This window comes from Planococcus citri, chromosome 4, assembly GCF_950023065.1.
Source record: "Planococcus citri chromosome 4, ihPlaCitr1.1, whole genome shotgun sequence".
Lineage (NCBI taxonomy): Eukaryota > Metazoa > Arthropoda > Insecta > Hemiptera > Pseudococcidae > Planococcus > Planococcus citri.
In genome coordinates, this window is record NC_088680.1 from 55,495,541 (window position 1) to 55,510,944 (window position 15,404).

At 31.5% G+C, this 15,404-nt stretch overlaps 2 protein-coding genes across 4 annotated transcripts in view; one reads left to right on the top strand and one right to left on the bottom strand.

Moving 5' to 3' along the window:
• The window catches only part of LOC135844693 (LHFPL tetraspan subfamily member 6 protein-like), a 366,811-nt gene that overhangs the window by 313,871 nt on the left and 37,536 nt on the right, over nucleotides 1–15,404 (bottom strand). Inside the window, exon 1 of one of the 2 annotated variants that reach the window (XM_065363008.1) lies at nucleotides 5,527–5,855. The exons of the other annotated variant lie outside the window; for it this stretch is intronic. The gene's annotated coding sequence lies outside the window, so the exon portion shown is untranslated. Of the gene's footprint in view, nucleotides 1–5,526; nucleotides 5,856–15,404 lie in introns of those variants that run through there. 2 annotated transcript variants of the gene reach the window in all.
• Nucleotides 9,305–13,191, top strand: LOC135843739 (uncharacterized). 2 transcript variants are annotated; one of them, XM_065361716.1, is made up of 13 exons: nucleotides 9,305–9,623; nucleotides 9,693–9,780; nucleotides 9,854–9,964; nucleotides 10,054–10,221; nucleotides 10,307–10,395; nucleotides 10,470–10,664; nucleotides 10,750–10,945; nucleotides 11,014–11,210; nucleotides 11,297–11,549; nucleotides 11,643–11,891; nucleotides 11,964–12,178; nucleotides 12,243–12,359; nucleotides 12,439–13,191. In XM_065361716.1, the coding sequence occupies exons 1-13, from the start codon at nucleotides 9,504–9,506 to the stop codon at nucleotides 12,748–12,750; spliced, it is 2,310 nt and encodes a 769-aa protein (XP_065217788.1). In that variant the 5' UTR covers nucleotides 9,305–9,503; the 3' UTR covers nucleotides 12,751–13,191. The 2 variants fall into 2 exon arrangements, with proteins under 2 accessions (XP_065217788.1, XP_065217789.1); XM_065361717.1 differs by having other exon boundaries at nucleotides 9,306–9,623; nucleotides 10,750–10,927; nucleotides 12,439–13,186.

The following is a 15,404-nucleotide window of genomic DNA, read 5'->3' on the forward strand; positions in this document are numbered from 1 at the left end:
TCGCCAAAAGTAAGTAATACCTTTTGAAAGACACATTAGAAGGCTTTTTGTAATGACATTCTAAAGGTAACATTACCTACATAAGCCATATATGTATGTACGAGTATATGCGAAGCGAGATGTCGATGCATTTTACTTTTTCCATCAAAATAGAAATATCTTATTACGTTAACGGTGCAAAAAATGAGAATAAAAAAGTGTTTTCTTTTCGCTTTTGATCGTGCTTTCTTTCTCTCGCTCTTATTTCTCGTTCGCGTTCCGTATACTTACGCGACACAAAGTCTACAATATAGAGAATCGTAGCTGCGGGAAATTGGTCGAGAAAAAAAAATCTTGGTCAACGGGCGCACCGCGAACATTTAAGGGAAAAAAGGCCAGGGTAAAATTTATCCTCGACGATGACATTTTTATCCATTTCGTTGCTGGCATCTTTCTCTTTCACGTAGTTTGGTATTCGATTCGCGTATCTACATTTTGTGACGAATGAAGAAAGTTTTTTTTTTCTTCTCCTTCGTCGTCTTGTCCTCTTCAGAGAGGTACATAGAAGCCATTTCTAACGTAAGCTTTTAATCCGTCGCCGGTCGCTCGTTTACCTATGAAAATTGATCCCTTAGCGAGTAACCATGAGAGGTATAGGTAGGTAGCTATAGCTAACCTATAGGTACGTATAGAGAGGTCTCGGTGGATGTTTAAATCGTCGTGTGCACTTAAAAAAAGCTAATATTTTATGGCCACAGCATATCTAGCGAGATGTACGACGGCGTGAAATATAATTTTCGGTTATACGACGTGTACAACGTGTACCATAGCGTAATACGTATACGACCATGTTCAGGCAGGCGTATATTTGAACTCGACGAGTCAGACACCGGCACCGGTACTTAAATATGTAAAAAGACGTACAATAGGGTTAAGTGAAGCGGGATTTTTTAGTCTCCAAAGTGGACGACCTTTTGTATATCCGGCGAGTGAAAAAAAAAACGACGACATTGGTTCGATTTTTACTTGCCATAATCGGTGTAAAAAGTTTTCCACGTTGGGAATTACGAGTCTTCTTCGAGCAGTCTTCGGAACGTAATTTTTTCCTCGTTTCTGGTTCTTTTTCCCTCTGTCCCTTTAGCCTTTAGGTAGTAAGTTCGTGGCGGGTATTTGAAATTAAGCAAATTCTCGTCGTCGTTTATGCTGCGACAATTCGCGTCGAAATATTTATATCGAGAATTATAAAGAATAGGTAAGTAGATGAGGTACGTACGATTTTTATAAGTTACCAAATGCCACCTTTTTGGGGTAGAGGTTTCTCGCTCCCTTTGAGATTCTCTCGCTAAACTATTCGAAAAATTATTTCGTCGAGAGTCGAGTCAAGTTGAGAGTTATCAAACTAAAAGTTTAATATTTCAAGGCGGCGCCAGGGAAGAGTAGTGGAGGGCGCAGCAGTGTAACATAGGCGATCAAAAGTCAACGTTGGCGAATATTGAAATTTTAATTAATTCACAAAACCAGACTTTTGCCACACGGAAACCTTACACCGCATCGTTCATTGGTAGCTAGCTGTGGAGTTGAGAAATTCAGGATGGAAAATACCCGAACTCGAACCCATCGCGTGAATAACGTCGTATTTTAGTTTTATTCTCTATACTTTCCGAGAGTATAAAAATTTAGATTCGAAATAAACAATAAAGTCGCTGTTGATCTCGCGACAGACGAGTCACATAAAGTCTACGTGAACATCGAGTACTTATAGTAGCATCGTCGGAGTGAGATAGGAACAGCTGATTATGCGGACATTTTTAACCTCGTTATCGTTCCACCGAGGATTAAGTAAATTCGAGACACAAGACGCAGACAAATAGATATATTAAAAATAGCATCACAACAAGTCGAGAGCGTCGACATAACACCCTACTACGTAAGTAGAAGTACGTACTGCGTACACACTTCCTTTAAGAAATTTAAGCTTTCAGACGTGTTTAAAACCCTTCGAACATTTACGTTAATTCATAACATTCGGTTTGAATTAATTGCATCGTAAAACATCGTCCGTGACGACCGAAGTATCTTTTCAATTCGATATTTTTAAGTATGTAGTTTTACGCAGCGCATTCGAATTTATTCCAGCCAAGTTTAATTAATTGTATCCAAATTTACCATAAATTTACCCCCTTTATACCCATTTTGGCGCTAGTCTAGTAGATTACTCATTTAACTGATTCGATGCCGCATTTGAGATAGGTACAGGGTGTTTCGTAAGTGATCTGTTGGACTGAAAATATTGGATATACTCGGGGCTTTTTTTTTTGTAAGGATATGGGAGGAAATTTCAAAAGAAGAAGTGAAAAAATGCCTTTAAAAAATTAGATTATCAAAGCGTGCTAATTTTGAAAATTGAAAGCATCGCAATTTGAATCAACCTGCCAAATTTCTATTCAAAAATGATTTCTTTTAGAAGGGAGGGGGTTAGGAATAAGCGTGTCCCCAAAAAAGAAGTGAAAAAATGCCTTCAAAATATTAGATTATGAAAGTGCTAATTTTGAAAATTGGAAGCATCGCAATTTGAATCAACTTGTCAAATTTCTATTCAAAAATGATTTTTTTAGGAGAGAGGGGGGTTGGGAATAAGCATGTCCTCAAAAAAGAAGTGAAAAAAAGCCTTCAAAAAATTAGATTATCAAAGTGATAATTTTGAAAATTGAAAGCATCGCAATTTGAATCAATCTGTCAAATTTCTATTCAAAAATGATTTTTTTTAGGAGGGAGGGAGAGGGGTTGGGAATAAACATGTTCCCAAAAAAGAAATGAAAAAATGCCTTCAAAAAATTAGATTATCAAAGTGCTAATTTTGAAAATTGAAAGCATCGCAATTTGAATCGCAACTTGTCAAATTTGAAATTTCTATTCAAAAATGATTTTTTTTATGTGAGAGGGAGGGGGGTTGAGAATAATTGTGTCCCCAAAAAAGAAGTGAAAAAATGCCTTCAAAAAAATTAGATTATCAAAGTGCTAATTTTGAAAATTGAAAGCATCGCAATTTGAATCAACCTGTCAAATTTCCATTCAAAAATGTTTTTTTTAGGAGGGAGAGAGGGAGGGGGTTGAGAATAAGCGTGTCCCCAAAAAATAAGTCAAAAAATGCCTTCAAAAAATTAGATTATCAAAGTTGCTAATTTTGAAAATTGAAAGCATCGCAATTTGAATCAACCTGTCGAATTTCTATTCAAAAATGGATTTTTAGGAGGGGGAGGGGGTTGGGAATAAGTGTGTTCCCAGAAAAGAAGTGAAAAAATACCATCAAAAAAATTAGATTATCAAAGTGCTAATTTTGAAAATTGAAAAACATCACAATTTGAATCAACCTGTCAAATTTCAATTCAAAAATGATTTTTTTTCAGGAGGGAGGGGGGTTGGGAATAAGCGTGTCCCCAAAAAAGAAGTGAAAAAATGCCAACATTTTAAATAGCTCAGTGGAATTTTGAAATGATCGAAATTTCAGGAATTGGTAAATTTCTGATATATAGGTAAATCAAAATAATCATAGGTAGGTACACGTAAACTTATGGTTTCTTCAAATACGATGGCATGAGAGAAATATTCATGAAATGAGAAAACGATTGATTCATGATTGAATTGTTTTCCCAACAGCTGATTTATCATAAGAAAAAAAGGAGAAGTTAAAAAAGCAGTTCATAATTCTAGGAATTTAATTCTCAAAGTTATGCACGAAAAACAGAATTCAGAAAAACCACCCTCAAAAAAATTCAGTAAGATTATTTCTTCTCAAAAACTGGCCAAAATTAATAGAACGATATACGTAATGTGATTAAAAAATTTACACAATTTTTTGACTTCTGAAAGGGGATTATTTTGGGACCGGATACCCTGTATAAAAAGATACAATTCTTGGGCAGCTATTCTTGAAAAATAGTTGGATCGTGATGAAGGGGCGCGTTATATAGCTATTGAAATTTAAAAATCAATAAAAAACACTATTTCCCAACAACGTTTCCATTTTTTGAAAACTCAAAAAATCTTCATTTTACGTAGGTACTTTTGAAGATACGAGTACATTGGTAAAATTTTCAAAATATTCGGCGAAATTGCTTCCAATAATACTCTGATAAATTTAGAATAGCTACTTATAATTATTACGTTTCTTTGATTTTAGATTTAAATATTTTTTTTACCTGATCATTTTTCAATGTGAAAAAAAAAAAACAATTTTTTGAGCACTTTTGAACTGTACAGCAGGTAGACAAAATATATACTTGGCACTCAATGGCCTTCTTCGTTTAAAATAATCTGCTCAAAAGTAGCACTTACTCTCTTTCGATCGATTAAAATTTGTGTACGGGGGAGAGGGGGGAAGGGCAATGAGCTAGGGAATGCGACAATAAGGAATCAGTATAGTTTCATCAATGAATGAAAAAATGTAAGTATAATCATGTTCTCAGGAAGGACTGTTCCCTTCCTCCCATCAAAAACGAATTTCCATCTGATTTATTTTGAGGGGAAAAATCAACTTAAAAAGACTGAACCTTTTCGAACCTCTCTCAAAAAAATTTTAAAAAATGTAAACAACATTCGCTTTTTCTCAAATTATTAGTTAATTTCTTACATTCGTCTTATCATCATCTGAAATTGAATCTGCATTTCAACATTTTAAATTAATTTGTTTTCAATTCCTTTTCAATTACACGATGCTGATTGTGTCAATTGCTAACATTTTGTATTTTTGAAGCTTTACCCTCCCTCTCTTCTTCCTACTCATCCTTCCGTGCATCTGTTAATGTGTTGTGTCCCTGAGACAAAAATTCTCAACATTTTGGGGATACTCAAGACACAAAGAACTGGATTATTCAGGTTGGTACCTACTTTTTTTAGTAAAATTATGTACCTAGCTACCTACCTATCAATAAAGTAAAATTTGAGCAAAATATTTGCCAAGAATTGGCGGAAATTGGAAAAATACCCTAATCAGTTCTATAAACAAACTGCATCAACCGGATATGACGAAATCTTCATTAGGTAGATGTCACTGAAACACACGCTGACTAAATAGTGAGAGTAGATTGAATACATACTCATACTCGTACATCGACTTCCACATAATATCACGCTGACAAACACGTTCAACTCACCTATACGTAGAGATAGTAAATCTACCGCATGACGTACGATTTAAAAATAAAACCACCCCTCTACATCTTTTAGGAACTCGCGAGTTATTTACCTACTCGAGAGTTTAATTTTTATTCGTCTTTTTCATCTGCTCATCGACATATACGAAGAAAATTTTAAACTTTGAGTACTACGATAAAGTTTGCCGCTTTCCACCTTTTCAAAGGCTGTAAAAGCTGTAAGTTTTTAATTATTGCGGTACAACTGAAAACTTCTCTTTGACGGTATTCAAAGTTATTGGCTTTGATGAATATTTTTCAATTTTAGTTTGCATTTTTAACCGACAAAGTAATAGGTAAGTATTTTCAAAGAGAAGGATTATACGTTTTATAGAATAATCAATTTCCTTCTTACCTGGTGTATTTTTCAGTTGATTTTAAAACATTCACACACAATCGAAATTTTCATATCGCGAAACATTAATAAAAATATACTAAACTTTGTACGAACACTATCAATAACTACAAACTGAATAAACAACAAAAAAAAACTACAAAAAATTACACCTTTCTTCTCAAAATTATTGGCAATAAAAATACTCCGAACTGGGTGGAAAAATTGGTTGATATTTCAATTTAACACAACGATTTAAAAATTTCAAATCACATTTTTAAAAATGAAATTTAAATACGCGGACGATATACGGTAATGAGAAATACAGGATACACGTGCCATCGATATCATCAAACGTACTACTGAAAATTACACCCGGCAAACCTCGTGGTAAAATCGGCGCTATTTTAAATCGGCGCCAGAATGTCAGTGCTGCCATAAGGTGTTTTAAAATGGTTTAGACTAGCTTCAACTATTCCTCGGTTAGTTTTGGTGCAATTATGCTCAGAATTAGAAACAAGCAATTAATTACTATTTATGTAAGCATAAAAATGATCACCTATAATCTTTTTTCCATCATTCAGATACGCATGCAAACATTCTTTTTATTTGAATTTCTTGAGAAAAACACGTGTTATGATATGTATTTTTAGGACACCCTGTAGCCTGTACTGTACCTAATGAAGTCAAAAAATAAGCCCAATTCCGCATAAGTACCACAATGAAAAAGAAAAACATAAAATCAAAGGTTTGTTTTAGAATTTAGTATAAACTTCTATATTACCTATGTAAATAAGGTTATCACATATGAAAAATTAGCTCAAGGAATCGACAAAATAGCCTGAAAATTGGTATAGAAACACTCATTTGAAAATCGGTGTAATAATGCCGAAGTAAAACATATACCCGCAAAAATGGAACATACTGGATATTTGAACAGAATAATTAAGTAATTAATAGGTACCTAATCAATGATATCATTTTATTTTTACAATAATTTCCAGTAGTAAATAATTGAATATATGAAGGTAGGTACGCATTATTGGGTACCTAATCATTAAAAATGGCAAAAAAATTGAGAAAAAATGTTGGAAGATTACTATTTAATTAAGGTACTAATTAATTGCAAAAATGTGCAGAATAGTAAGTACTTCAAAAATCAAAATCAACGAAGAAATTGAAATTGTATGTGTTCTGCCTTCTACGAGAGTTCACTATTCAATGACAGTCGTTGAAAATTGTGGTGGCAACGGAGGGTAAAAAATAAAAATAAAACAATTGGAAAATTCTTCAAAATTTAATAAAAATTATTAAAAATCCACAAAGTTGAAATGAAATTTTTCTAGTTTACTCTACTCAACTTGGAAGATAACAGTCAACAGATGATTTTTGACGAATGTTGAGGCTCATTTCTTATAAGCAATTTGGAGTAGAAAAAACTCAAAACCCACTCAGTTCAAAACCAAGGAGAATTTTTCATTTTCGTATCCACTATCCAGTGGTCAGTGGTCACTAAAACGAGGCAACCAGAGTGAACAGGGAGGGGAAAAAACTAACATAACAAGAACAACAATAGTCCAGCACTTGATCAGTTGATCTCCCTTGTAAAAATAAAAAACAAAAAGTAGGTACTTTTAGGTATTGAAAATAAAAGATGTACCTAACCCTAAACATATGCATGCTTGATCGTTGAGCTCAATGACCAATGAGCTAAGCACGATTCGAACGATCAGCGAGAGAGAGCATGAAGTGAAGTTGCCTTTCTTTTATGTTTTGTTCCCTTCCCTGTGCTGTGTTGAATTAATAAATGCGTACGAAGTTATTGAATATGAATAAGAATAATATGAAATATGATGAATGATGATCCTAGCTTAATAATTAAAGTTTTAAAAATTTAAACACGAAGAACAAAGAAAAACTAACGATAAGAAGTGAAGAATAATAATTGAAATGAATTGAACAACTGACAAGGACAAGAACAGGGATGGAAACCGTAACCGAAATTTTTAACCGAAATGAATTTTAACCAGTGTTGTCAGTTTAAAACAGCACCATATGTTTAAAACGTTTAAAACAGTGTTTTAAACGTCGAGAAAAAAACAGACAGTGTTTAAAACAAAATTCTGTTTAAAATGGTTTTTTTTTGTTTTAAACAAGTTTTTTTTCCAACTCCGATTTCCTAAAAAAAACACGTTTTTTTTTCAATTTCTCGTTGAAAAAGTTGTGAAATTGAAGGAACTGAATTTTTAGATTTTCATTCTTCTTCCTGTACTTTTTTTAAAGGCAAATTTTGTGTTTTGATTTCAGTTTTTCAATATTTCTTGAGCCTTATAGCTATTTTATGACGTCACATCTTGAAAGTTGATGACTAGATAACGTATATTTGAAAAACTGAATCCAAAACAAATGAATTTGTGTTAAAAACGTGTTTAAAACACATTTTAAACATGTTTAAAACACGTTTAAAACAAATGAGAATCCAGCAGTTTAAAACTCTGTTTTAAACAAAAAAAACGTTTTAAACAAAAAAAACTGTTTGTTTTGTCTTTTTTAAAAAAAACCCATTTATTTTTGTGTTTTGGTTAAATACATAACGGTTATTTTTTTGAGTAAAAATCTCATTTTTTTCGTGTAAAATTCATGACATTTATTATGATTTTTGAGAAAAAAGGGCTCAATTTGTCTAAAATTTTCTTCAAACTCAAAAAATGACTGTAAAATTGCGTTTTTTTTCGTTTTTTTGGCCGCAGGCGCACTTTTTTGACATAGAAGTGCAATTAATTTTTGATAAATGAAAGAAAACCGTAACCTTTATTTTTAACCGTAACCTTTATTTTTTTGGGTCATAACCATAACCCTTAACCAGTGTTGGCGTACCGTAACGGTAACTGTAACGAAAAACGAAAATAACGAAATTTTTTCCGTTACAGGTAACGGAACTGTAACGAAAACGTTATTTTGATCATGTGATGTTGTGTAACTGAAAAGTAACGTAACGATATTTTTCTGAAAGTAACGTAACGAAAAACGGTAAAATTTTGTTACCTTTTTTGTTATTTTTTTAGTTACAAATTAAAAAAGAAACCCTTAAAAAAACTCTGATTTGTGAATAATTTTAGCTGTAGCTATGAAAATTTGAAGTGAAGTCAAAAAAATGAGTTTTCAGTGTTTTCATTTGTCTGATTTTAAGTGCTGTAACGCTATATTTTTCGTTACACTGGTATTTGAACCTTCTTGTAACGTTATTTTCGTTATTTTTCTTCACATTTTTTCCGCCACAAATGCATTTTACATCAAAATATACGTTGAAAGAACACTTCTGTAACGAAAAAATTGTAACGGAAATAACGAAAATAACGTAACGAAAAAATGTAAATACCAGTGTAACGAAAAATACTGTTACAGCAATTTTTTCGTTACAAAATACCATAACGAAAAACGTAACTAAAAAAATATCAATTTTGTAACGTAACGAAATAACGGAACGAAAAAAAATATCGTTATGGCCAACACTGCCCTTAACCATAACCATAATAAAAAATTTTGAAAAAAATAACCGCTAAAAATATAACCGATATTTTTTTTCATTTCGGTTTCCATCCCTGGACAAGAAGTTGAATGAAGTTGAAATAATTCATTAATTAATTACCTATAATTAATTAATTAATTATTAATTATTTTAAATTAATTTTGAGAATATCGTAATTCGTAATACGGTTGGTATTTTACGGTTTACCAAAGATGGAGGGGGAAATAACGCTATCCGGATATTTGCAACTGCTGGAAATCCCTGGAAATCCATGCTGGAGTATTATCACTCAACGGTTATTTTTTTTTAAATTCTATTGTTGTGGTGCACTTTTTATCATTATAGAATCAGAATTCGATCGATTTCATTATAATTATTAATTATTAATTAATTAATTAATTAATTATATGAAGCATAAATATTCTCAGAGTTATTTCAATGAATAGAAACCGAATGAAACTGTTTATCAATGAATACTAACGAGTTCAGTTCATTTGCGAAATCAAATTGCAATCGAGCTCCAGAATGCAATTCATTCGTATCAGAAGAATTAGAAGCTGAAGAAGATGAAATACGTCGAAACGAAGAGGTAGCTTTTCAAACTATCATAATTACGTTGCACAAAACGATAAAAACTTATAATATTCCTTTTCGATAGATCAAGCAAATGATGCATAATGCTTTCGACGATTTAGATGAAGATTATCAATCAGTCAACAGCAGTTCTTATTTAGCTTCTCTGAGTGGTACGTTCGATTTTCAAGAAAGTATTGTCGTTTTACTTTGAAATATTTCAAATGGGTTTTCTTATATCTGCAGGATGTTGTAATAGTAAAACTACGTACTCCGAACCTTCGCCTTGGAACCATAATCCGAATTTATATGGAAATCGTTTATCCTCTCTAAATAATCAGAATTACACTCACACTGGTAAATTTGAAACTCTGTTATAATGATCATTCAATGTACAAATATAAATTTAAATTTTTTTCTAATCATAAATTTCGAATTTTTTTTAGAAAACGAACAGCAGTATTTAACGAAAATTCAACAATTAGAATCAGACTTTAACGATTTACAGAAACGATTCAAGGAAGAAAAAAGCATTTGGTTAAAGAAGTTTTTCGCTGAAGAAGAAGAAAAAAAGTTGGCTCAAAAGAAACACGAAGAAATTCATAAATTATTTGGTTAGTAAAGGTCAATCACTTCTGCGTTGAGTGATACAATTTCGTACGGTTTCATTTGTAAAATTACCTACTTGTTTTCACTTAGATGAAGCTCAGGTTATGTTATTACAACGAGAAAATGAATTGAAAGATTATCAAGAAAAATTAGAGCTTTCTGAAAAAGAAAAAAATGAGGTTGGTAAATGTATTTTGAACGACTTATCGTTGGTAAAATCTCGTATATATCGTTTGCTTTGAATTTATCATAGGGTTTGAAGGAAATCAGACTATGCCAACTTACGATCGAAGAAATGGAGCTACGTTTAAGGTCTCAAGAGAAAGAAAATCGAACCAAAAAAGAAGAGGTTGAATATTTGAAACAAAAATTCTCCGACAATGACGAAGAGAAATTTGCCTGTTACGAAGAAGAGATTAAAAATTTAAATGAAAAATTGGCTCTCAAGGTACGAATAAATTACTTCCATAATTTTCTAGCATTGATTGCGAGTTCAGTATTTCGGTGACGAAATTCCTGTTTTTTCGAAATAGGATAAGAAATGTCAAGATTCAGAGTTACAACTTGAAGAATTACAGAAGCTTCATAAATCGATTATTGCCGAAAAATCTGATGTGATATCGAAACTAAGCAGCAACTTGGAAACTTGCCAGTCTCAGTGTCAAAAATTAATGCTCAATTTCAATCGTAAATTGGACAAGAACAATTCCGGTAACGTTGCACTCCTCGGTAAATTTAATAACTCGTTCGCACGTTTTCATGTAGCATTCGTTCTTGATTTTTATTATTTTTAACAGAATCTCGCGAATCATTACCTGCCAATATGAAACACGATTCGAAGTTATTCGAAGAATTATTTCAAGCTTATGCTACCGTCAAAGAAAAAAGTTCCGAAATTACATTTCTGCAAGAACAATTGAAATCGTGTATAAAACAAATCAAATCCGGTCAAGAAACCGAATGCCAAAATGTAGAAGATATTCGTACTCTAAAAGTAATTATTTGTCACTTCGCTAATTTATATTTTGTCTGTATTTTCGATCATCTACACCTTTATTACCTATTCTATTTTGCTTGTAGGAGAAACTAGCCAATTTAGAAGCCAAAAACGAGCAGCTCGTTCGAGAAAATCAGCAGCTGAGAAACAGTAAACTAAACGTGGAACGAGAAAGTATCGTTGATCACTCCGATGATGAAAATGTTAGCCAAAAATTAAAGATGCTCGAAGAGCAGTGTAATAAAACGAAAACCACGTATTTTGAAGTTTGCTCTGCTAATGAAAAACTATTGCTTCAAAATCAACAGCTGCAAGTTCAAGCTGACGAACTGAAAAGTAAGAACTCGGTTTTTAATGAAGTCGAAAAGGCTAAACGTAAACATTATGTTGATTATTATTTTTTGGTCATTATATGTTTTTTTCTTACAGAGATGCTTCTTAATCCGGTGCATGACGATAGCTCAGTGAAAAAATGTCTACGGATAAGGGATTCATCTCATAATCCCGACTTCGCTTTAGATAGGGATATAGAACTGGAAATTCTGAAGAAAAAATTGAAAGAATGTGAAGACCAGTTAGAAAAGGATAGAATTCAGCATGCTAAACAATTAGATGTACTACAGATTGGCATAAGAGATTATATTTCCAGCACCGAAGCTCAGCATCAGCAACAACTCAGTTCGTTGCATTTCATTATTCTATTTCTGTTTTATTCGAGATGTATTTTTCAATACCCGAAAAATGTTACAGATGAATTAGAGGAAGAGTACGTTAAAAAACTTTCAGAAGCTGAATCCAAACATCACGAACAATTCAATCAGTTTGAAACTGAATTCAAAGAACACGTACTGAGGGTTTCTACCGAAGAGATTAAAAACTTATCCAATATTTTTCAAAAACATTTCGACGATATTTCCGAAACAATGACTCGGTTGCGAACTGAACTGACCGATAAAAGTAGATCGGTAAGAAACATACAATTGTTTTTTACATTACGTACAAATTTCACTGATTTTGTCTTCTTGTTAGGTTGAAGTTTTAAATAAACAGCTTGAAAGTGCCAGGGAAGAATTACAAAGTCGTGACAAAATAATAGATAGAATGAAATTCAAACATGACAACTCCTTGAAGGAATGGAAAGAGCAGGTATTTATTGAGGAATGAGTATGTATTAATTTTATTATTATTCAATTAGTTTTTTATTTTATTTTATTTTAATTTCCAGTTGAAAACGGCGAACGATAAAAACGAGAAACTATTACTAGAAATAGACAAAATATACGAGAAGTATAAAACAACTCGTAAAGTCGCCATCGATCTCAGACAACTTTTAATCAAACACCAAAAATTCTACGCTCAAACTTTGAATGAAATTCAAAACTATTTGAACGAAACTTTGGAAGGTAAATTGAAAGATGAAAAAAGTACTACCAAATTTGATATCACAAAGGAAGACTTGATCGTACCCGACGAAGAAATTAACTCAGCGATATTCGCTATTAAGAAAGTACTCGATAGTTTGAAACAGTGTAAATGAATAATTCATATCTCACATATTCATACAGTGTGATTGTATTATTATGTTACCATGTCAGATTGTTATTTCTTGTGACCATCGTCGGTTTCTTGAATTAGTTTATATCCAGTGTTTTTATGAAATATTTATGTATTAATTTTTTTTCATTTGTTTTCCTTTACTGTAAATTCAGTATTTCTTTAGAAAAGTATTAATGTGTAAATTTTGTAATGGAATTTTTCCGGTAGGTATTATTTTTGTAAATTTTGTATTTCTCTTTTTTATACTTCATTGATTTCTCAGTTTGACAATTTTGATCTCGCTGCGTAAATAAAATATTAAGTATTGTTTTTCAAACAAATGTTTTTATACGCTAAATAAATTACTTGATTGAAACTCTTACGAGGTAGGTATTTGAACTTTTCAAATTACTAACTGCGGTTGAATTACTCAAAATTTGAGACAAAATGCAACTTTCTTTTGAAATTAATGAAAATTCCTTTGAAATAATGTTTTAAAAAAAAAGACGTGAAAACCAGTAAAATTAACTTCCAAAATATGCAAAGAAACAGAAAAAAATTACCTACAAAAGATTGATCAAAAATCGGGAGAAATAGAAGAATCGTTGAAAAAAAGGATTAAAATAATTTTACAAAACTTTAATAAAATGCAGTAAAACTTCCAAACAGTTGATTGAAATTTTTTAAAAATGTGATAACAATTGTTCAAAATGTCCAAAAAACGTTAAAAGAGTGTAACAATATTTTTAAAAATGAAAAAGAAAAGCAAATATCTTGATAATATTCCAAAAATCAGGTATTATTTAAACGCTGAGAAATTTTGAGAAACAGTCATCGAAATTCATGAAAATTTTGAGAAATCAGCTAAAAATATGGTTCAAAAATGAAATTTGAATTGTTTAAAACATTCCAAAAATTATTAAAAAGCCACAAAAGTTGATTAAAATGCTGTCAAAATTGTTAAAATGAAGAAAAAAATTTTAGTTAAAACTTGTTCAAATTCTCGAAAATGGAATCGAGTGAAAATTTTTGCAATGTTGAATAATATACCAGGTAATTGGTTAAAATGTTCAAAACGAACGAAAAAACAAATAAAAAATGTAAAAATATTGAAAAAACTGCAAAAAATCGATTTCAAAATATCGCAAAAATTGATCTGTTGAAAAACTGGTTTCAAAATGCACAAAAAATGATTAAAAGCAGGTAAAAATAAGTCAAAATGTAGCTAAAAATTGAAAAAAAAAAACATTTTAAAATGGAAAAATAAAATGAAAATGACATAAAATCAAATTTTGAAATGTCGAAAATTGATCAAAAAAATTGATTAGAATATTGCAGAAATTACATTTTAAAAAATTGTAAAATTCTCCTTAAAATTTAAAAAAAAATCATGGCATAAAGATGAGTAAAAAATTCAAAATGTATAAGAAATATTTTTAAAAGTTGAGTAGAAAATTTACTAGAAATTTGGATTTTCGTGAATTTCCCTAAAAAAGTTTAAAAAATTTAGTGCATTTTTTGGAAGCTCGGATTTCTCTCAAGTTAAGAGTGATTATTAGTGTCCTTCTCCCAACTTCTTTCTTCTAAACTGATCTAAAACATGATTTTTGCCAATATTACGATCTCATCTGTAAAATTTCAGCCCAGTGTCTCACTCTGGCACCATTTTAAACAGCCATACACCATATCTCAGGCCATCTACAGTTTTTTCAGCTCACTAAAGCTACTTTTCAGCCAAACAATTCGCCTTTCACGGGACAGATTTCGCTTCCATCTCGTCTAATTCTCTACATATTTCAAAGAGTTGGAAAAAATAATCCCCTCATTCGATGTTACAACACGATTTGGATTCTCTCAATCCACACTCCACACTCACTTTAGCTCAAGTTAGTACCCTAAAAGTAAAACGAAACAAGGAGTAAAATTTTAGGAAATTTTCATTCCACGTGACGCTACAAAGTAGGTAGGTCGGTACCATATAGAATGAAATCGTAATCCTAAAAAATACGTGACATCTTTTAAACGGTTACTCAGCTGTAGAGTCTGTACATAAAAATATAATTCTTTCTTAGATTAATGAAAATTCAATTAGGAGGTTAATATTTATTATAACAACAATACGATGCGATATGAATGATATACCTACGTATAATAATTTAATGTCTCGACGACACGAGTTTTATATTCTTCCAACTCCAACTCTCGAAAACACTCTGCAGAAAAAATAGTACGCTTTACGTATTGCAAAAATATATAACGTGCCACGCGTGGGTAGAATTTTTACAATGGTATCTAATTTCAAGACTTTTATAAAAATAATTTGCCTGCGGCCCGTGATTATTCCTCTCTAAAGAATAATCTAATTTGTAGGGGGAAAAATTAAATTGCTTTTAAAAACTACTGATAATTTGTCACGACTTTGTTCGAATATCTGATTTTTTTGTGCTCGAATACACCATTTGGTAAAAGTAATCCATCTCTTTCAGTTATTTATTCAAATCTAATGTATACGTTTCCGTTTTCTTGTTCGATATGTATTTTCTCTCCTTCTCTGTGTGTGTTTTTTTTTTTTTCACGTTGAACGAATAGGCTTATATAAAGCTCGACATTACATTCGATATAACGATTTTTCATTATTTATTCGTCATCAGCTGC